General features: G+C 38.8%; 1 protein-coding gene across 6 annotated transcripts in view; it reads left to right on the forward strand.

The window, feature by feature from the left end:
- COL11A1 (collagen type XI alpha 1 chain) overlaps positions 1-22,556 on the forward strand; it is a 161,157-nt gene that overhangs the window by 134,018 nt on the left and 4,583 nt on the right. For all 6 annotated transcript variants that reach the window (XM_075286277.1, XM_075286279.1, XM_075286274.1 and 3 more), the window contains 21 exons: positions 2,065-2,172; positions 6,363-6,416; positions 6,535-6,588; positions 6,669-6,722; positions 11,721-11,774; positions 13,079-13,186; positions 13,280-13,333; positions 13,635-13,688; positions 14,047-14,100; positions 14,989-15,042; positions 15,142-15,249; positions 15,385-15,438; positions 15,761-15,814; positions 16,633-16,740; positions 16,897-16,950; positions 17,566-17,601; positions 17,882-17,935; positions 18,685-18,931; positions 20,509-20,621; positions 20,888-20,956; positions 22,112-22,345. In XM_075286277.1, the coding sequence (XP_075142378.1) occupies positions 2,065-2,172; positions 6,363-6,416; positions 6,535-6,588; positions 6,669-6,722; positions 11,721-11,774; positions 13,079-13,186; positions 13,280-13,333; positions 13,635-13,688; positions 14,047-14,100; positions 14,989-15,042; positions 15,142-15,249; positions 15,385-15,438; positions 15,761-15,814; positions 16,633-16,740; positions 16,897-16,950; positions 17,566-17,601; positions 17,882-17,935; positions 18,685-18,931; positions 20,509-20,621; positions 20,888-20,956; positions 22,112-22,345 (1,779 nt within the window). The remainder of the gene's footprint in view (positions 1-2,064; positions 2,173-6,362; positions 6,417-6,534; positions 6,589-6,668; positions 6,723-11,720; positions 11,775-13,078; positions 13,187-13,279; positions 13,334-13,634; positions 13,689-14,046; positions 14,101-14,988; positions 15,043-15,141; positions 15,250-15,384; positions 15,439-15,760; positions 15,815-16,632; positions 16,741-16,896; positions 16,951-17,565; positions 17,602-17,881; positions 17,936-18,684; positions 18,932-20,508; positions 20,622-20,887; positions 20,957-22,111; positions 22,346-22,556) is intronic.

Below are 22,556 nucleotides of genomic sequence, written 5' to 3' on the forward strand. Positions count from 1 at the left end.
TAGGTTGCTCAACCTATATCCTCATAACTCTGGGTATGCTGGACTAAAAGTGTGAGAATTTTTTTTTGTAAAATAAGAAGGCTGAAAAAAAAGTCATAAATAGCAACTGAAGGGCTACAATTCTTGTAAAACTCATTAACACATTCAGGGTAAGTTCACACATAGTTTTTTTGGTCAGGATTTTGAGTCCGTATCTGCCTCAAAATCCTGACCAAAAAGACGGCTCCCATTAAAATAAATGGGAGCCGCTCAGGAGTTTTTTGCGGGAGCCATTTCTTCCGGCTCCAGGAAAAAGATGCAAGGTGTTCATTCTTCAGGCTTGAGTCGCCTCACGATTCGTCCTGAAGACACTCCCTCCTCTGGACTAGGCCCATTGATTGGGCCTAATCCGGAGCGGAGTGCTCGGCTGGATGCCGATGCAGTACACCAGCTTTCAGTCATGGCTACCCGGCTTTTGAACCGGTACCTGATACGGCCTCTGCCTCAGGTTCCGGTCCAAACAGCCTGGTGTGAACTTACCCTAAAATTTTGCATGTGAAAATTTACCTAAGGTGCAAAGTTTTAAATTTGCAGCATGTCCATTCCTGCTGCAGACTGGATTGTGGATTTGTTGTAGCTTTTCTCTATTGAGTCCAATGGGGAAGACAAAATGTGCAACAAAACCAAATAGTTCCAGATTTCACTGCTGTATCTAAATGAAAAGAACACACGTACAAAACTGTGTTTTACATAAGAACAGAAAATGGAAAATACTAACCTACCTTGGCGCTTCCGTGGTGATGTTCCCATGGTCTACCACTGTGTTTTGTCTTCCTGGCCTTCTCCAGCAATGGGGTAACATGTAGACACATGACTGCCGCAGCTAGCCACAGGCCACAGCAGTCATCTGGGTCAATATGTCAGCAGTATACGATCAGTGGGGGACTTGGGAACATCACCACAGGAAAACCAAGAGAATTTCTACACAAGGGAAATCAGTACAATCCATATGATCCGTTATGGATTTACCACTGCAGATTTCCACACCAAATTTATTACATGTGATTTTAGCCTTAAACTGCAATGTTGGCCCTCAAAAAGTAGTTTGCAACTAAATCCTTGGATCAACTCCTCATCCCCAGCAGTCTAATAGCCATAGTATAATGTATTTCATAAAAGTTATCAAGAATCTTTGTAAACTTTCATAAACAATTCACAATCACGACCTCCGGTGGTGCAGAGTTTTATAGTCACTGCTTTTATTGTAAAGAAATCCATTTCTGATGCAGAAACCTTCTCTTATCTAGACAAAGCGGATGCCCCATTGTCATAGTTATAGACTTGGGCTTGGAGAACTGATTGTACATATAGGGGCAGGTTTATCAAGCGTTGTATGACAGTTTTCTGATGTACATGGCATGACAAGTTGCAATCTTTGCACAGGTTGGTGTTATGTGCAGAGAATTAGTAATATTCTGTGCTGTCCTCGCCACTGTCTAGAAAGGGAGAATTGCGAGGGGTGGCAGTTTACTGGCATAAATGAAGTGTGAAGTCCCATTGGTTATGAGCGGGTGTACATTTCAGCGCAGGCGCACCCTGTAGTAGGTGCACCTGATTTATGAGGAGGCATGTGCACCCTCTTCCATCGTAGGTGATATGAAGCATGGCATTGAAAACACCGCTCGACATAAAATCTCCCCATAACAGCTCAGACAAGAATAAAATAAATAATGATAAGTATCTACATTCCAGTACATTCTGGTTTGTTGGATATTATATTACAGGTATAACATGGAATCTGTATATATACTCAGAAATATAGTAGTTGATTACAATGCAGCTATTATAGGCGGTCAGATTCAGGATGAATGAATGAATAATAAGGGTCAAATCTACTATGTCCTGATAGACTGAAGGACTGGATATAGACATGGTTTTTGGAATTGCTCTATCACTTCAGATAATACAAGTGCATAAGTGTCCCTATAACAGTGGCCCTGTGATCTGTCTGTGATTACTGTAGACCTAGTAGTGGCCATTACTTCTTCTGTACGGTAAGCTTATATTAACACTTTTATATTACAGGGATCTGATGGCGAACCCGGCCCAAGAGGACAACAGGGAATGTTTGGGCAAAAGGGAGATGAAGGTGCTCGTGGATTCCCAGGTCCCCCTGGTCCTATTGGTCTTCAAGTGAGTAGGAATTACAGATATTTTACCTTTTAAACACAATATCATCACGATTCTTGTATTCACATAGTTATTCCCTGGAGCCCTTAAATCCTTTACCATATCCACTGCCCTGAAATATTTCAGTCATAACCCTTAAAGGAGGATATTAAATCCAAAAACATGTATTGGAAAACATCTGCGCCTGTTATAAGATGATAATAAAGGATATAGTCACCACTCTTATTACGCAGCTTCACTATCCCTGCCGGTCTCTATACCTCATGCTCCAGCAATGACATGGACATGTGACCACTGCACTCAACTACTATCTGCAATGATTGGCTGCAGTGATCAGATGGACCAAGTGTCAGAGATGAGTGAGGTGTGTATGTATTTTATTACTTTATCATTTATATCTTCCGGATGGCCCCTTTAATTCGCAATGCAATAATATGCCACTTTAGAAGAAATATCTTCTTTGGCATATTTGATATTGCTTTCTTTCTGAACATTGTAGGCAAGAAACATAAAAAACAGAGATAAAAAATAACATTTTATAAGAGAAAAATATAGGCCGGTAACATTTTGCATTGCTACTAAATTATTGAACCCGGGTGAAACGTGTAAATATCTAATTCAGTGACATGAATTATTTTGTGAAGACAGAGCCTGGGTTTTGTAAATGTCCCCCATCCTATTTGCTGTAATCTAGTGCCGCAGTATACCGAGGATGTCCCCTCTACTGGAATAAATGCTATGCCCCCCTAGTATCCAGACAATCTGCTCAGCAAACAGAGAGCGGCGTGTATGTTTATGTATATATTCATTAGCAGTGAATGTGTGCTGGCATTTCTGGCACTTGATGAAGATATTACAGGGACACAGGAGGTGCCCCATGCCCTTAGCAGATGAAATGTGTGCATGAGGAGATGGCAGAGTCCGGATCTGTGGGTATCAGTCTGGCTGAGCCTCAGTCAGCAGTCCTGGCAGGCTGAATAAATGGGCCATCAGCTCAGTAATCAGTACGATGCCAGCTGGCAGGGATTATTCATGTGCCACTGTGCTCCAAGCGGAGACTTACTGATGTTACAAATCCAGGAGAAGGAATACACAGACGATACCTTGCTTATCAGCGGCTCATTTATCACAGAGGTGTACTGTGCAGAGATGTACTCTCTAAGATGATCAGTATGAAGCTCGGAATACATTTCTGCAATGCTGTCTGAGCAGTATAAATAAATATGAGTTTCCGTATATACAGATATTTATGCCGCTCGCTGCTCGGGATATCGTGTAAATGTTAAAAGGCAAAAATAGTCGTAGTGATCCGAGTATACACAGTGTATACCTGAGCATAGGTAGGGAAGGGCTGATGGAGATATGGTGCCAAAGGGAGTGCCAGCAAATCAATGCAATGACAAGGGGATTTACATGGTGTCTGGAAATAGTTCCCTCTTTTCTTTTAGATCACATGCATTCTCCACCAAGGATTTGATCAAAAGCTATACAAGTATGAGCAGCTTAATTTATACAATGTGCCATTATCTTACGCTAGATTCACGCTAGCGTTCCGGTTTCCTTTCTTCTGGTTCACTTGGGGCCCCAAAAAATGGAAACCCTATCCATTTATAAAGCAGTTACCCACGGAAACCCACAAACCCATAGACTATAATGGAGTCCGCGGGTGGATAGAAAAGTCCTAAATATTTCAAGACAGTCACACAACAGTAATGTGCCGCAGCCTTAAGGCTGTGACCCTACAAGGCGTTTTACAGCCACAGCAAAGTGAATGGGAGTCTATCAAATCCCATGCCCACTTTACGGTAAAGTACGGGGTGCAAACACGCAGCAATTCCAAAAACCGTCATAGTTTTTGAAATCGTAGTATGTAAATTATATCTACGGAAACCCTGGCTGTTTCCCTATAGATTTATTTGAAGAAGAAATTCCACAGAAAAAACCTCTTCAAACTTTCTGTTGAAAGCGCTGATGGAAGTATCGCAGTGAGTTGCTCCAGCAACTTTTCCCGCAGCGCTTTTTTGCTATGGGGCTTCAGCCTAATGGGGTTTTCCTTTGATTTATTATGTGATTATTTTTTTGGGAAAGTAGCAAAAAAATGCCAAACCTACCCCAAGGTGTGGAGATAACTGAGCAGTTATCCCTCCGATAATCCTCTTCTGTCTGTGGGCACTACCAACCCAGGTCCACCTGAAATTTCTACATTGGAAATAAGGAGCAACAAAGACATCTGGCAGCCACTCATTTGTTCCTATCTCTATAACATGGAGAATTTGGAAATCGTATTCCACCAGTCTGTCCACGTGCATTTATGGGATGTCTAAGGGCAGACTTGTATTTTAAAATCTAAATATTACTTAAAGTGCTAAACAAATTCATTGTTGGAGTTTTTAGAATTCTTTTAATATATCTCTAAGTGCTAGATCCATCCACTATCCCCTAAAGTTACGGAAAATGACTCCGAGTTTCAGATAATTTACGGGTTTGTGCCAGAGAATCATGTATTAGGCAATGATAGTTTTAATTTTGTGAGATTCTTAAGCACATCTTACAAATGTCATTTTGACTCTATCATGAAGATAAACTCCATTTTATGCACAATGCAGATTTACATTTTTAAATATAATATCTTGCCGGTAGCTGCAGAGGGAAAATGAATGATGTGCCTTTCCGTATTGCCAGTAGCAGCTTCACATATCATCAGTCTGGCCCAGCAGGACATAAATTATTAACCATGCTCGCGCTACAACTGCTGTGTACAGTCTTCATCATCCGTTTACAGACGCCAACATCCTGCGGCCAACATGGCATTTGTATCCCTTACTGGAACTCTGGCTGAAGGATTGATAGCTAAATGTTGTAGAAGCGCTGCAGTTTGCCACTTCAGACCCAATTGATACAAAAGGTTTACATGAAACCTTTGTGATCCTGTATAATAAAGTCTCCAGTTTTGTCATCCTTCTTGAAGTTTTATACTGTATATTTTATATGTTCATGGCCTTTATAGAATAGGATAGCTTTCCTTATAACACTTCTGATCATTATCACTTTAGGATCCTGTATGTAGTGTCCTCCGAGATATACATATATAATGTTTTACTCTGGGGGCCCCATGTGTCACAAACACTGCAGAAAAAGGCGGAAAAAAACGCCTGCGTTTTTTTCAAGGTCCATACACTGTGCTTGAGGAAAAAAAAAAAACTAAACTAAAAACGCCTCAAAAAAACGCTGCATGTAAAAAAACGCTTCAAAAACACATTTCCTAATTCCTGAAGCAGATTGCTTCCTCTCCAAAATCCTCACCAAAGAACTCTGTATCCGCCTCAAAATCCTGGCCAAAAAGTCAGCTCCTGTTGAAATTAATGGGAGCCGCTCAGGTCTTTTTTCCGGAACAAACCGGCTCCTGGAAAAAGAAGCGAAATGCTCATTCTTCAGGCCGTTTCACCTCGCGATTCGGCCTGAAGATACACCCTACTCCGGACTAGGCCCATCATTGGACTTAATCCGGAGCGGAGTGCGTCGCTGGATGCTGGTGCATCAGTCGTGGCTACCCAGTTTATGGTCCTCCGCCTCCGGTTGCAGACTGAAAAACCCCATGTGAACTTACCCTTAGTTAGCTGTTGGCTTCTGCATGCACATGCATGCTCTCCTTGCTTGAATGTGCATTTGTTGAATAGGGTGAGTGGAATAGATCACTGCCACACCTACAGTGATGGATGACATTCTCTGATAACAAAAGCTTTAGACATGTTGGAAACAAACTGCCCTATCTCTCTATCACCCCCCCAAGAAAAAAATCTGCTGTCAAGGGTCAGTCAGGAGGCCCTTGCACAATGGTCTTCACCCTTCACCCATGACTTGTATTATTACTACCTCTCTGTTTCCTCTAACATATGACTATAATATGGAGCAGATGTATGGGCCCACTGTGCCACCCACTGGAAAGGTGCTGAGATAGGCGGCTGCTGAACAGAATCAGGATCAGCATCAGAAGTGTCATCTAAAAACAAGCTTTGGTCTATAAGTGCTAATATAACAGAAGCCCTCATAGAACTAGATGCAGCAGATTCAGTAAGGCTTAGGCATGGTTCAGAGGACTGAGCAACCTAAGGGTGCATTCACATGGAGGAAAATGGTGAGGAATTTGGTGTGGTAATTCTAATTGAATAACGATGTGAATCTTTTTATTTCAGGGTCTTCCTGGACCTCCAGGTGAAAAAGGAGAAAATGGTGATGTTGGTCCAATGGTAAGGTGACATTATGTAAACTAAATATGTACAATATGTCACGTCGCCTTTCCTCTGTGAGTGACATGTCTATTGTCTGTGTCATATATTAATTTAATGCTGTGACTCTTTCATACAGGGTCCACCTGGTCCCCCTGGCCCTAGAGGTCCTCAAGGTCCTAATGGAGCAGATGTAAGTATCTGGCATTGCAGCTTCCTAGGAATGAACATATTTATTATTATCTAGATATTTGACTTTTACTCTTCCTGTAGGGTCCACAAGGTCCACCTGGGTCTATTGGCTCTCTTGGCGGTGTTGGTGAGAAGGTAAGTAAAAAACTAATTCTTCATTCCTTCTTGTTGGGGGCGCTGTTTAAAAGTATGTACATATGACATTAGTGTAACCCTTTAAGTCAGGAAGACGGTATAAAGAGGTGACTACTCCTCAATGGCCAAAATTCTAATCTATCACACATTCACTACTAACTAAATATACAGTGGCTATAGACTATGATAGGACAAAAGACATTGCATCAATATACTATATAATAAAGTAGTAATAATAATAATAATAATAATAATAATAATAATAATTTTATTTATATAGCACCAACATATTCGGCAGGACTTACATCAGAGGATACATGAGCAGACAGTATTTCAGTATTAGACATTACAATGTGACAATATGAACATATCAAACAATAGAAGTGAGAACCCTGCTCGTGAGAGCTCACAAGATGTAGGCAAGAGATGACCATTGGTCCAGTCATAGATCCCAGGCTATTTCTATGTGCACATGAATTCTGTGTATTTGCTTGTAGGTGTATATAAAAGTGTGTTTAGTGTGTAGTAGATAAATGTGATAACATCCCCTACTGAAGGAAATGATGGTCTTATAACTATCTCAGAAGTACCAGGAAAGCCGTAGAGTAGACTAGTTCCTAGAAGTGTATCCTCCGGGGAAACACAAGCACCAAAACATAAGGAAATATGCAGATAGGGTAGGTTTAAAATAGACATTAGGATTATTATGAGACGACATTATAAAAGAAATCCATTTTTTTGTGCATTTCTGTACCTTGTTATATGGGAACATTGTGTCTCCAGAGCTTTTGCTCACCTCTCTAGAGTTCCCATACATTAAAAGGATTCTGCCTGCAGTGTTTGCATACAGACTTATTGTATAATAATAGCTGTCATCTTAAATCAGACAAATGCAGACTTGTATTCCTAAGGAAGTGCGCAGTCCTATCAGGCAGACGCTCTGCGGGTTTATCTTCTCCAAGTAGAAATATTTTTATGGATTGTTTTTGTGTAGACTAAAATCGAACTAGTGATGAAATCTTTATTTTTACATTTTCGCCGCAGCCTTTATAATCTCAGATGCATTACAATGCATGTTCACGTCAGCTACTCGACAACGATTCAGAAATGTTGAGCTATTGGGACAGCGGTGAACGGTTTTGCTATTGCATAAAATAATCAGTACATTTCTGTATCGCTAGCATCTTATTACTTGTGCTATTGTTTTGCATATTAATATACGTTTAGTTTTAACCCATGGATGGGAAGCCGACAGATCCAGTCTTGCTCATCACTTATCATGCACAGCATGTCAGATAGCTTTATATAGCAGCTTTTTTTAGGGCTTCCTAAATCATAATGCCATACATAAAAAAACTGTGGAAAACATACATAGTACAGACATATTCATTATGAAGTTATAACTCTTCCTTATGATCCAGTATCCAAACAATGGCAGACTGCAGCATGTCGACTGTAAATAATAGCATTCTGTCGGATGTGCTATGTCTTCCAGATATCGGATCATAATACACTATAAAAACAGACCAATAAATCAAGCTGAACGTGTTGGGTTATCAATATAAAGGGGTCCAACTTGGACTGACACAGAACCGGGAGATGTAATGGGATCTGCTCATACCACTTATTACTTATCTCACAACCATCCTTATCACAGCAGTCCAGTGTTTGTGCTGGAAATGGACCTGGAACTGAGCAATTGAACAAGACATTTTTGTTATTAGAGCTCTCATAAAAATAAGGCTGGCCATGTCCATTCAATTTTCACCCACACCAATAATCAGCTATGAAAATATCATGAATATTGTTCACAATAGCTGACAGTAGACTTTAGCCTACCTAAAAGAAGAATGGCCGTGCTATATACTTTCAGATGGCAGTTGGCTAAAAATATCAACATTTGGCCATGATCGGCCACTTTTATCTGGTCAAGTACGGTAGATTAAAATTTTGAAGGCAATTAAGCTTTATCTTCATACTGAACTGAGTAAATATAAGAAGGTTGACCAAACTATGGCGGGGCTGCTAATCCATCCAACATCTACAGTGGAGAAATTATGCTTGTTGGGCACACTTTCCTCTCTATCTATCTATCTATCTATCTATCTATCTATCTATCTATCTACTTGTCTATCTAATATCTATCTATCTATCTATCTATCTATCTATCCATCTATCTATCTATTGATCAAAAACACACCAAACCAGATACATTTCAATCCCACTCAATCTTATGCAATCTTTTATAAGTCCCCATGGAGTGGTGGCTTATAGACCCTACCATATTCTACTATATGGTTTTCCATAATATTGTATCTCAGAAAACATGCCACAATTTTTTGTCCCATATATAATCTGAGATATATGTAGGTATTTGTTTGCTCCATTAACCATTAGTGTTGGAGAGCGCCAGTGTAGTAATGGCTCTGGTATACTTTTCTGGTATTAGCATTAGGTAACCTGCCTGGATAACCTTGAATTGACATTCTCTGGCCTTATGCTCACAATATTCAGAAAATATTCTGATAACGTTTCAGTCTAAAATAGAGTTACTAGATGGTCTCAGAAGGGTAAACCACTTAAAGTTATTCATTGTATGTGGGCTCTGCTAATGTATTCAAAGCCTTTGTTGACACCTGTGAAGGAATTGTATTATTTCCATATTTATTGTAGACTATACATCACCGTTTCTATTTCAGTGAATACTGAAAATAGAAACAAGGCCGTGTATACTTTACGTTTCAGACAGTCACATTTTTGCATACAAAACTATGAAGACACATCACTCACAATGTAGCATATTTATTACATCAGCGGAATGAAATGCTTTTAGTTTTTATGTATCACTCAGGTGTCAACACCCATGTCTATGTAATCTACATGGAGCAGATATGTGGTTCTTTACATAGCAATAGCAAATAGATCATTTTCCATTCGACGTTCATGCTCTTCAATAATTCATTGCTCCTTCAGGAGAATATAATGATTTTACGTTGAATTTACATAGAGATTAGGGTTCTTTAGCACCAGATGTGTCCATGAAGCTGTACGCTCCTATGTGAGTCTAGATTCTACACTATCTACCAATAAGTATTTGGACACCTGTGGTCCAAGCAGCATGAGCGACAATTACAGCCTCAACCCTCCGGGGCATGCTTTCCACAAGTCCTTGTATGACGGCTAGTGGTATTTTATTCCATTCGGCTTGGAGAAGACAGATAAGTTCTTTCACCAATTTTGGGCAGCTGCTGCACCCCTTAGTTCGGCGATCTAACTCGTCCCAGAGGTGCTCGATAGGGCTCAAGTCTGGGCTCTAGGTAGGCCAGTCCAGTCCAGTCCAGTCGGTTAACCTAATTGTCACTGTCCCAAGCCATGGTAGACCTCGCTACATGACAGCTGGTGTTGTCATCCTGGAAGTAACATTGGTTCGACCCATAAAACCGCCATAATGTAGAAAGCACACTGTTATCTAAAATAGTGCAATAGGCGTTGGCATTGAGTTTACCATGCACCGGAACCAAGGGTCCCAGTCCATACCAGGAGAAACAACCCCAGACCATAACTCCACCTCCGCAGAACTTTACTGGGTGTCCAAATACTTATTGGTAGAAAGTGTATTATTTGTCAGTTACACTTGTTTTGTCTATGACTTTTGGCCATTTCTGCTGATTATTATTAGATAATGGTCACTCCAGTCTGCCAAAGATTTGATCTGGAAGTATTGGCCCAAACTACACGTGTATGGCATGATCGGCCAGTGACTGGCCAGTTTAGCTTTTCATATAGATGACTGAATCATTGTACTGACGATTGATCAGCCATATTGCAGACAATTATTATTGTATGTGCCCGGCTTTGGAGCATGTGGTAGGAGAAATTGTAGAAATTGTCACTTTGACACATATAAGGAGACCAATAATATAAATGATATTTAATAATTGTGGGGCCTTGAGGTTTTCCCTCGTCCAAGATGGTTACGCCACTTCTCTGTTCATATCAGTGCAGGTACCCACATTGCTTGCAAGTATAGTTTAGTCTTTATAGTGTACTAAAACAAAAATAAAATTGGAAACAGAAGTTAGCTTGGCCCATTATAAGTCAATGTAATAGGATCTGTTAAAGCCATAATGGCACCATTAAGAATAGAAGACATGACACTAATGGGAGCAAAGCTTTAATTCAGACTTGCCAGTGTTTTTCTACTATAGGTAGTGTTATATAGTATACACATTTAAATGTATTCCTTATAAATATAAGAACATTCTTATTATTAGCCAATAACACATCGTATAGTACCTAGAACTGTGAGTGTTGACTCTATAGGAGAATCCTGCACTGTCTAGGTCAATGCAGAGATTATTCTTCAAACATCTGGTCAAAAAGACCATAGGTTAACTTCTAAATCCCCGTCTGGGCCATACAGCGTTAGTAACATTTTAATGCTAAATTGCTATTTCTGGTTATATTTATCAGTCCACTGAGCTAGAAAAATAATGGCAAGAGGCTTAATGTGCGCTTTGGATTTCAAATCTAAATCTCCCCGCAGAGCTGTGTAAAATGTTTGTTCCTAAAATGAACATTTAATGTTTTGCATATATTTATATAAAAAAGTATTCTTTTCTACGAGGTGTATTCACACCAAGGTGTTCTACAGAAGCAAACATGCAGGGCAAGCCTCAAAACCTTCTCAAAAATTTCTCAAAAAAGCAAGAAAAAAAAGAAGGCCCATTGGCGTCATACTTAGGGAATTGTTGAAATTGATGAACAAAATTAGCTCTGTCCAGTTCACAAAATGATAAATTGAAAGTGCCATAGGGTTTTATCTAGGCATGGAAGATCATCATAGGACATGACTTTTACGACAATTAAACATCATGAGCCAGGAAGAAAACAAGAGACGGACTAACACTATTCAAAGTTGTTGATATGATTATAAAGTTTGATGGAGATTAGTTACAAATTGAACAAAAACATATTTCTCTGATTTTTCTATTTTAGGGTGAACCCGGAGAAGCTGGAAACCCAGGTCCACCTGGAGAAGCTGGCGTTGGTGTAAGTTTTTTTTACAAAAATTCTCATCTTTATTTCTGCATCTAAAAATGGGAATTATTCCTTAAAGCTAGGACTGTATAAGGAGCAGAAAACAATAATTTCTGGAAAGTTTCAATAATGCTAGTGTTGGAGTTGAAAAGAATAGCCAAATGGTCAATATGGCCCATCGTGCCACAAGTAATATCTGAGTATAAAAAGCAGCAGAAGGTTTAAGGTTATTGAACGAAATGCCAGTGTTAATAAATCTGCCTCATTTGGTTTATCCTACCCGTGTATTTCTTTGGACCAGTTTGATACTTTAGAAGTTATTTACAGCTCATCTTCATTCAATGACCGTGGCTGATCTGCCAAACCATGCAGAGTCTACTCAAGAGATGTAGTGTAACTTTCTGTAAATCAAAAAGTAAAACCCAACAACTTCAGGATATGAATTTTTAATATTATATTCATTTTCGTCTATAACCAACATATTCTGCAGAGCTGTACAAAAAGTATCATCAACTCTAAGCCAATGTTGCCCTTCATCGAAAACTCAAGATTCCAGCAATGCAAGGAAATCGTGCTAACCATAATCTTATATTCCATAATTGTCAACCAAAACCATATTATGAATAATTGCAATAACTCCCCCAAGTCCCACTAAACTATGCATTGTTGTTGAACAATCCCTGACCATATAAAAATCGCAATCTTTCATCAGTGGCGTAACAAGTGTCTTGTGGGCCCGGGGGCAAACCTTTGTTTATTAATGGAGGTGCTGGGTGTAGGACCCCACCAATATTATGTTGATAGCCCCACTTCTTAGAATAGGTTATTATTATCCTTAGCCTGGGAAAACCCTATGAGGCATGTCAATTGGTATAAAGTGATCTCTTCCCTAGAGGACATGTAAATCCTGTAATAGAATTATAGTTACTTAAAATACGTCTTCTGTTAACACCTCACAAATAAAATTCATTTTGTCTAATTTATTGGTATCTTATGATCATGTCTCCTTTCCTCAAGCATATTGGCTACTTCCCTTTAACTGTCTTGAAGCTTAAGAACTGCATTGCAAGCAAAGAACAGAGCTAAAGAGAAATTAGCCTTGGGATTTGAGGGATGACATAGATTCATTAAATAAAGACTGTACAAGGCTTTTAAAGCTTCTGGGTTTTTATAATCTTAACAATAGCTAAAATAAGGTTTTAGTCAGTTTATAAAAATTGCTTCAAAGGACTTAATCTCCTTACAACCTCGCAAATGCTTTCTGAACTCTAACACCACATAATCTGTAATTCTTCCATATTTGCATATATCTTTAGGGTCCTAAAGGTGAGAGAGGAGAAAAGGGAGAAGCTGGACCTCCAGGAGCTGCAGGACCTGCTGGTCCCAAAGGACCACCAGGAGATGACGGTCCTAAAGGAAATCCTGTAAGAGAACCATTTTGTTATTAAAATTATAATTTTTTGGATAATTGTTATGTACGACACTCACAAAGTCTCCTTCCTCCTTTAAATGTTTAGGGTCCCGTTGGTTTCCCAGGAGATCCTGGTCCTCCCGGAGAGCCTGGTCCCGGTGTAAGTATCACGTATTAAATGTGTAGGTACACTATGAGTCTATCTGATTTTTAAAGGAGGGTTCCAATTGGAGGACCTCCTTATCACCCATAATGTCAATATGCCCTAATTGGCCATATCAACAGCAGTTCCCTTCAAGATCAATCCCTTTAGGTGATAAGTCATTAAATTACCATACACGTATTCCTATTTTTGCTCTGTCTTCATTGTTTTTTGTGTTTTTGAAGTCACTCAGTACGATTTTCAGAAATTGCATTCAATTTCACTCAAAGGATTTATCATCTTCATTTGTTTTCTGAAGGGTGTAGATGGAGGTCCTGGTGATAAAGGTGAAGATGGTGAACCCGGTCAACCTGTAAGTATCTTTTTTTATTTTATGGATTCCTGTTTATCATCAGTAATAAGCACAATTTTTAGTGATGAGCGAGTAGTATTCGATTAAATACCTCACCAGTATAGGAATGCATGTAATCGGCCGAACACCAAGGGGATAAACGCTTCAAATATTCGATGCGTTTAACCTGTTGGTGTTCGGCCGATTACACGCATTCCTATGTCGGCGAGATACTCAATCGAATACTACTAGCTTGTCACTAACAATTTTGTTTATCCATACTATTAAACTTCAGACTAGGAATTATGTTTCTAACCTCTGCTCCAAATTTGATCCATTTCGGTATGTAACGCCATTTTGTGGTTTCTAATAATCACAGGGACCTCCTGGACCATCTGGAGAAGCTGGGCCACCAGGTCCTCCTGGAAAGAGGGTGAGTTTAGTTTCTCGGTTTCTTTTTGCTTTGGACAAATAACCAATATCTTAGAATGTGCTATGTTGGATATAAACACATTGTCAGACATGTAGCTATGGGGAATACAGGGGTAGTAGTCCTACCTGGACCTTAAGAGGACCTCTAAAGGTCTCTCTGACAGATAAAATATACCACAAACTAGGTAGGAGCTCCATTACAGATTTTGCAATGAGGCCCAAGTGCTTCAAGTCACTACTCTATACACTGTAATACCGAACAGTCCCTGGTAAAACAAATGGATAAAGCTTTCAAATTAAATAAGATCTGAACAATCATGGCTGAGGGAGTGCTCCGAGATGAATGATTATAGTTGGCTATAATAGAATATTGATTCAGCTACGTGTAGTGTAAGTAACAAATGAAGGAAGGCAACAATTGCTGGCATTAAAACACAAGCTGCAACTGTACTATATAAAGGCTCTAGAGGTATACATGAAAACGTATTCTCTTAGGGAGATTTTATGGTCATATTGTACTCCATGGCCTATAACGTCAAAATAACCTAAAGTACAGTATATAACAAGTCCTACAGTAAAGCTTATGGCCATTGTCTAAGTAGAGTCATGTATATAGACTTATACATGGTAGTGCTGTGAACTATTGTCAATACAAAATGTCTTCACCCTCAACACCATAAACTGTGCACCTGTCCATTAGCTTCAGCTTGGTGTTGAACCATTGTGAAGCCTCCTTAGATTTAAGAAACTGAAAATAATACAGACTCCTTATAGTTCCCCAATAAAGCTTGCTGGATAACTAGTAACTTTTGTTATATTAAGGTAGTAAAAGAGATTTAGAGCACTATAGTTTTGAAAATTATATATCTAAACATATTTTTTCTTACAGGGACCTCCTGGAGCTCCCGGTGCAGAAGGCAGACAAGGAGAGAAAGGAGCAAAGGTAAGAACAATCATTTACATACATTTTGAGACTTCTACATTTCCATATTTCCTCAGATTAGAAAATCCTTAATTTTATATTTAAAATGGTTTACTTAAGGGTGAAGCTGGAGCTGAAGGACCTCCAGGAAAGACAGGACCTGTTGGAGCTCAGGGACCAGCAGGAAAACCAGGTCCAGAAGGTCTGAGAGGAATTCCCGGGCCTGTGGTGAGTAAACCCAGAGCTACTATGCCTAGTAAGATAAGATAATGATTCCCATGCTCGCATTATTAGTAATAATATTTAGCTGTTTTAATAACGTATTGTCGATTTCGGTGTATTCATTTTGAATCTTTTACTTAGGGAGAACAAGGTCATCCAGGTGCTCCAGGACAGGATGGACCTCCCGGTCCAATGGTAAGTGCCAAAAAATATGTTCATATTGATAAAGTATAGTCAGATCTAGGGTATAATAATCTCTGAGCATCATTTCTGAATTGATAATTCTTTCTAGTAAACAACTGATATATAGTTACTTGGTAGAAAATCTGATCATCTGTTGCCACAGTGCTAAACAAGGCGATATGACTTTGTTTATAGGTTTCTAGATCATTGGGGACACGTTTGATACTGTTCCTGCACTATTTCTTATACAATGTGGTATTAACTATTCAATAGAAAAAGTTACAGTTTTGTGAATTCTGGAATCATTTATTACAGTAAATATTCTATTTTTTAGGGTCCCCCTGGACTTCCAGGTCTGAAGGGTGATCCTGGTACAAAGGGTGAAAAGGTACATTATTATTATTTCTTATTCTTTTCAATTTTGGGTAAAATGTGACCAGGAAAACCAAGAAATTATAACATTTAATAAAATGATAGCATCTGCATGCCAGATTTACGCACAAGCTCAGTACATGGTTCTATATACAGTAGTTGAACACTTCTATACCAGCCTATCTGGTACTATATGAGTATAACAGTTGGCTTTAACATAGGTGAGTAGGGTTGAGCGATCGGGATTGGAAAAGATTGTATTCTGATCAGCGATCCAGTAAAATTCACGATCGCAATCGAATTTCCGATCCCGATCTTTTACAGCAGGATTGAGGTCTAAGGTTATCTCAAGGTCGGCTCAACCCTAAAAGTGACTTTTCCCATAGAGAAGCATTGACTAGGGTTGAGCGATCGTGATCAAAAAAGATCGGATTCCGATCGGCGATTGAGCAAATTTCACGATCGCGATTGGGATCGGCTGGAAATTGATCGAAAATTGGATTTTAAAATCGATCCTGAAATCTCAAGATTGGCTCAACCCTATTGGTGATTTCTCCACTCTCCAATTCAGCCTTGGTAACTATCGCATTTGGACATTACTTTTGCTGGGACCATTTGAAACGTTGCCAAACTTATGTTCAGATGTAAATATCTATATGCTAATAGAGTTTTTAGGTCTTCCATTGATTCCCTCATCCCCCTAAAGTTAAATGTATACTATGCAGAACCTATTTCCTTACAAATAACCAGAATTTGCTAGAATTATTTCACAATTGTTTTGACCCTGATGGATTTTATTGGTACTAACTTTTTATTGTCTTTGACTTATTCTAGGGACACCCAGGTTTGATTGGTCTTATTGGTCCACCTGGAGAGCAGGGTGAAAAGGGAGACAGAGGACTTCCAGGTCCACAGGGAGCTCATGGAGCCAAGGGTGATGGCGTACGTAAAAATTATGATTAGACTTTCGTTAATTTTTGTAACATTATTTTTCTTGCACCTCATAATGTACATAGTCATATCTTTTGGAGGAGACATAGAGAATGTTATCTAAAGTCTGATCTTATGTCTAATAATATATGTTTCAAACTCCAACAGGGTATTGCAGGTGCTGCTGGCCCCAATGGTCCTCCTGGTTCTCCTGGCTTGCCTGTAAGTATCAAGTAAACCATCTATATATACTGACAAATAAATATGGTAATAATATATTAAATACTATGCATATCAAATATGCACTGTTTAGAAACAGAAATGTTATATCTATGAAGAATGTTTGGTTTAAGATAGAATATTTTACTGAGATTTCTTTTCATTGAGATTCAGTAGTTTCCACCGATATTACAGCGGCAGAGGTCTGTCCCTGCTCAGTTTGCTCCATTGAAGTCCAACATATTTCTATGGCCAAGTCAAACATACATTTTAATGGGTAGATTATCCAGTATATTTGTTTTAATTGGATATGCTTTAGATGACAATGTTTTAGTATAACGATCCAAGTCCATGTAATCTAGAGTAATTAACAAATTAAGGTAAAACAAGTCGATCCAGGGTTGAGTCGGGAAGGAATTTTTTCCCCTGACATGGTGCATCAACCTCATGGGGGTTATTTTACCTTCCTGTGGAACAACACCGTAGGATGATAGGTTGGACTTGATGGACTTGTGTCTTCATCCAACCTTACCTACTATGTAATGTAATAGTTGATGCTTAAAGTCATTTTTTTAATCAACCTGCTATAATACTAATATTTTTAATATATATTTCCAGGGTCCTCAAGGTCCTAAGGGTTCAAAGGGTTCATCTGTGAGTATTTTGCACTTCTTCATCATATATTTTATCTGTAATACTTTCATCTTTCTCTTATGACATCCCAGATCTGATGTGCTTTCTAAGTCTTATATAGTGTATTCTAAAGCTTTGATCTTGATCTCAGAATACTAGCTATTGTCTCTGCTCTCTATTCAGCCCTTTAGCTGTTTTAGATCTCACATGGATAAATCTTCAGGTCTCTCTGTATTGCATTTCTTGGATACTGATATATTTTCATTAGTTAAAATTCTGTCTTCATTTCTTTACTTTTTAGGGTCCTGCAGGTCAGAAAGGAGATTCTGGTGTGCCTGGACCTCCTGGTCCTCCGGTAAGAAAACTTCAGTTATGTTAAGGTTGAGGATCTATACGTCATTAAAGCTTTTTACCTGTATTCTGAAAAATACATATGTAGCAAACTTTAACTTGACTGTTATTGTGGCATATCATGCTGCAACAACTTATCTGTTTCAAGTTAAAGACTGTTATATCTGTATATTATACTTGGTTATCTTTGGCTGGGATCACAAATATCAGTTGTGTATGGCCAATTGCCTTGTGTTTGACAAAATGATGCAGACTGGTTTTTCCAAGTCCCATTTGGTTTTCCACAGATATGTACATCCATACTATTCTTGTGCACTGGGCATGTCCAGATATGTGTATCACAGGATAAGCAACCTTTTAACTTAAGATGCTTTCAAGATATTATATCCCAAAGTGATATGCTACATTTGTCTAAATGTAATCACCTGGTGGTTGCGCGGCACAGTCTGTCAGTGGTTTTGTTACCATGTATTGAATTTGTTTCATGAGTAATTGGAGTCCAAATTATATACTATACTTTTCTCAATGGTTAGACAGGAACACTTATGGTTTAGTGTGTAAAAATTTTAATGTGACTGTTAGGGGGTTAATGAAGAACTATTTTAGTTGTTAAGAAGAGAGATGTTCTAGAGAAAAGAGGGGTAGATGGATTTGGGTCAAACATAATGACTTAACCTTCCAACCTTGTTATTGATGTCCAGTTGCTCTATGACTACTGACATGACAAGTCTAACTAGAATTCACTCTGTGCAGGGTCCACCTGGAGAAGTCATCCAGCCACTGCCTATCCAATCACCAAAGAAGACTCGCAGATCCCCAGACAGCATGATGGCTGATCTTGGAGACAACATTTTAGATTATGACGGAATGGAGGAAGTCTTTAACTCCTTGAACTCACTAAAACAGGACATAGAACGCATGAAGTATCCAGAGGGATCACAGAACAATCCTGCTAGGACATGCAAGGATCTCCAACTGTCTCATCCTGAATTCCCTGATGGTATGTAGAAAAAAGTTAATAATACCGCTAACCATTCTTATTACATTTTGTTACAGATAATTTACAGGTAGTGAGAACCAAGTGCGCTGTATAATGCATTTTATATGTATTTTCAAACTCCCTAAATGACAATTTTCTAACGCTGGGGATATTACATATCAATTCTATCTCTCATAGTGACCCACAGGCTTTAACTCAAATGAATACTAATGAAAACGTGAAATCACATATCTTGCATACATTAATATTGTGTCTGCCAGAGATCAACCCTACTGAATACACCGCTTGTATTTGAGCAACTTATTATCTTTCTTCTGTCAGTCTTCTTACTAATACCCAATAATGTGACCTATTCATCACACGCTGCACTATAAAGTCGGGGTTATTATTTGTGATGTATTATAAACTGCAGAGACACAATTGATGCCAGATACAAGCTGAATAACAGATTTCCTTTCTCGATATAACTACACTTTTCTGAAAGCTTGTCATATGCAGTCTTATACTCTATGCTCAACAAGGTTTTATTACTGGATCAAGCAGACGTTGCGGTATTATATTGAGAACCCTTTCACACAATAGCAAGTTATACTTTTGACACAAACACAGAAAACAAATTCATAACATAACTCAGGGAAGCCATGTTTATGTACTGATATCTGTGAGAATTTGGCTTGTGTTATATACATTCATAATAAAATGACATGCCAAATATATGCAAATGTATGCCAAAGTGTGGAAACATTTGCATATGATGAACATTGCATTCCATTAGAAAAACATGTTTGAAGCTGAAGCCCCACGTTGCGGAAATGTTGCAGTTTTTGTTGCGGGTTTTTGAACTAAAGCCAAGAATGGCTACAAAAGAAATTGGAAATATATAGGAAGTTCTTATACTTCTCACTTCTGGCTTTAGATAAAAAAAGGCAACAAAATCTGCAACAAAAAAAGCTGCGTTTCCGCAACGTGGGGCCTCAGCCCTATAGTGGTGCAAAACTTACTTAAAACAGTACTTTTAATATACACATACCTAAAGGACTCATCTAGCCAGAAACAGTGGGATATGTCAAGTATCACGTTGGATGGGATGGAAATTTACCAGCACACCCACAATGCAGGTCTTGGTAGCCAACCCAACACATTGACTAGTAAGAAAAGCCAGCCAACTATCTAATGTGTATAGAGCGTTCCCAGCTCTCACACAACATAGGATTTCAGGGAATAGAAGCATGGGCCATGTTGAATTTCATTGCCTTTAGTTCTACCTAGAGATAAGCTGTTGCCAGAGTTGTCTACGGAACAGATCACATCATTAAAAAAACATACATGCTCAGAGGAACCATGCTTATGTATAGTGTGTAGTGAAGACAAGAGAAGTAGTTGTTGTTTGTCTGACGTCTATTGAAGTTATAAGGACAACTTAAGTTGTTTATCTTTTTTTTTTTTTACATATACCATTGACATTGATCTAAAATTTATTTTTATATGATGTTATTAATTTCTTTTAAAGTTTGGAAATTCTCAAAATACCTTATCGTTTTATGACTTCTAATATATATTCTTTTAATTCCCCTTAGGCGAATATTGGATTGATCCAAATCAGGGATGCTTTGGAGACTCATTCAAAGTCTACTGCAACTTCACTGCTGGAGGGGAAACTTGTATATATGCAGACAAGAAGTCAGAAGGAGTAAGTTAAACTGACCATATTATAACATGGTAGAATATTGTAGTTTTACTTTTACCCCAAATCACTTGTTCTTGGATAACAGACCTATCTTCTTATGGATGACCCCCTGCGTTCGGCTGCAATTTTGATGCCAGAGGCTAACCTCTATAGTTCCCGTCTCCTGCTGTTCTGTGATACTAAACAAAAGAGAGAATTTTATTTCACAGAAATTGAATATTCTTGTAAATAATAGTAACTGAATGTTCTGCAATTCTTGTTCAAAACAGGTACGAATTTCATCATGGCCAAAAGAAAACCCTGGATCTTGGTTCAGTGAATTCAAGAGAGGAAAGCTGGTAGGTTCATCAGTCTAGACAAGAACTATGTTAATAAAGGTCACAGAAGATCTAGGTTATGGGGACAGACCTAGCTGAAAACAATATATAGTAAATTTATTATAAGATCTGCCTAGAGGAAAAATGCAGATGTCTTGCATATTCTAATGGAATTTCTGAATCTAAATATTAAGAAGGCAAACAGCATTTCTTATAGAAAATGTAATACTGAAGTGCTTTACTTCCACTGGATTTCAGATGGTCTTAGTCCTGGTTCACATCTGCTTTCGGTACTCTGTTCAGGAAGTCCACTTGGGGACTCCCGGAACGGAAACCTATACATATTAAAAAGCAGTTAGCTAAGAAACCACATGGATCCCATAAACTATAAAGGGGTCGGTGTGCTTTCCTCACAAAACATTCAGAGAGGAAAGTGTTGCTTGCAGTCTTTTCTCTCCACATGATTCATGTAGACACCGAGCGGAAACCACACGGACCGCATTATAGTCTATGAGGTCCGTGTGGTTTCTTAGCTAACCACTTTTTAATGCATATAGGTTTCCATTCTCAGGGTTCTCAAATGGAATATCGAATGCAGATGGGAACCCTGCTGTCTGGTTATATAGTTCTTTCAGTGGACAGTCTTATTTGTCATACAGCTTCTAAATATGAGAGGTCACATATCCTTAAGCTAGAACATTAGTTGAAGATATGTACGGGTCTTATACCTGAGACCCTCATGGATAAACTGGTTGAAGCAGAAGCCATGATTCCTGAGCACTGCTTCTGCTCACAGGCCATGTAATGTCACATTCATTGGTCACATGGCCAGCTCACAGCTCAGTCCTATTCAAGTGAGCTGCGCTTGGTAAGTACTGAAGAGGCGGTGACGCTCAACCCAATGCTGCAGCTTGTCCAAACAGCTGATCGGTCAGGAGCCTGGGTCTCAGATCCCTACCAATTTTTAATTGATGACCTAAGCTTAGGATAGATCCTCAGCTGGAAAACCCCTTTAAATTAACTCTAAAATCTCTGTAAACCCAGTCATACACAAAAGGTAGTTGCTTGCTAAACATTCAAATCTTTTATGCAAATTGGTTACGTAACAGATTAAAAATTCAAAGGTTTCAAGATTATATGTTTACCACTGACACCATTGTTGTTTCTTCCCCATAGCTTTCCTATGTTGACATTGAGGGCAACTCCATTAATCAAGTTCAAATGACCTTCCTGAGACTCCTTAGCGCCTCCGCTCGCCAGAACTTCACCTACAGCTGCCACCAGTCAGTAGCCTGGCACGATGCTGTAAATAATAACCATGACAGGGCTTTGAGGTTCTTAGGATCAAACGATGAGGAAATATCTTACGACAACAGCCCCTTCATTAAAGCCTTGCATGACGGATGTGCGGTAAGTAATGAAGTTGTTGTATTTGATGAAGTAATCCAAGGTATTAGAAATATACAGTATATACAGACAGACAGATGTCTGGACAATACATCAGATGCAGGAAAATATAAAGCACTGATCTAAATAGAGGCTTCGCATTGCATGTCACTGCATAAGTATGTACACCTATGTACATCATTAAATATCATATTCATTGCATAGAACAACATGA

This window comes from Leptodactylus fuscus, chromosome 9 (genome assembly GCF_031893055.1).
Source record: "Leptodactylus fuscus isolate aLepFus1 chromosome 9, aLepFus1.hap2, whole genome shotgun sequence".
NCBI classification, from domain to species: domain Eukaryota; kingdom Metazoa; phylum Chordata; class Amphibia; order Anura; family Leptodactylidae; genus Leptodactylus; species Leptodactylus fuscus.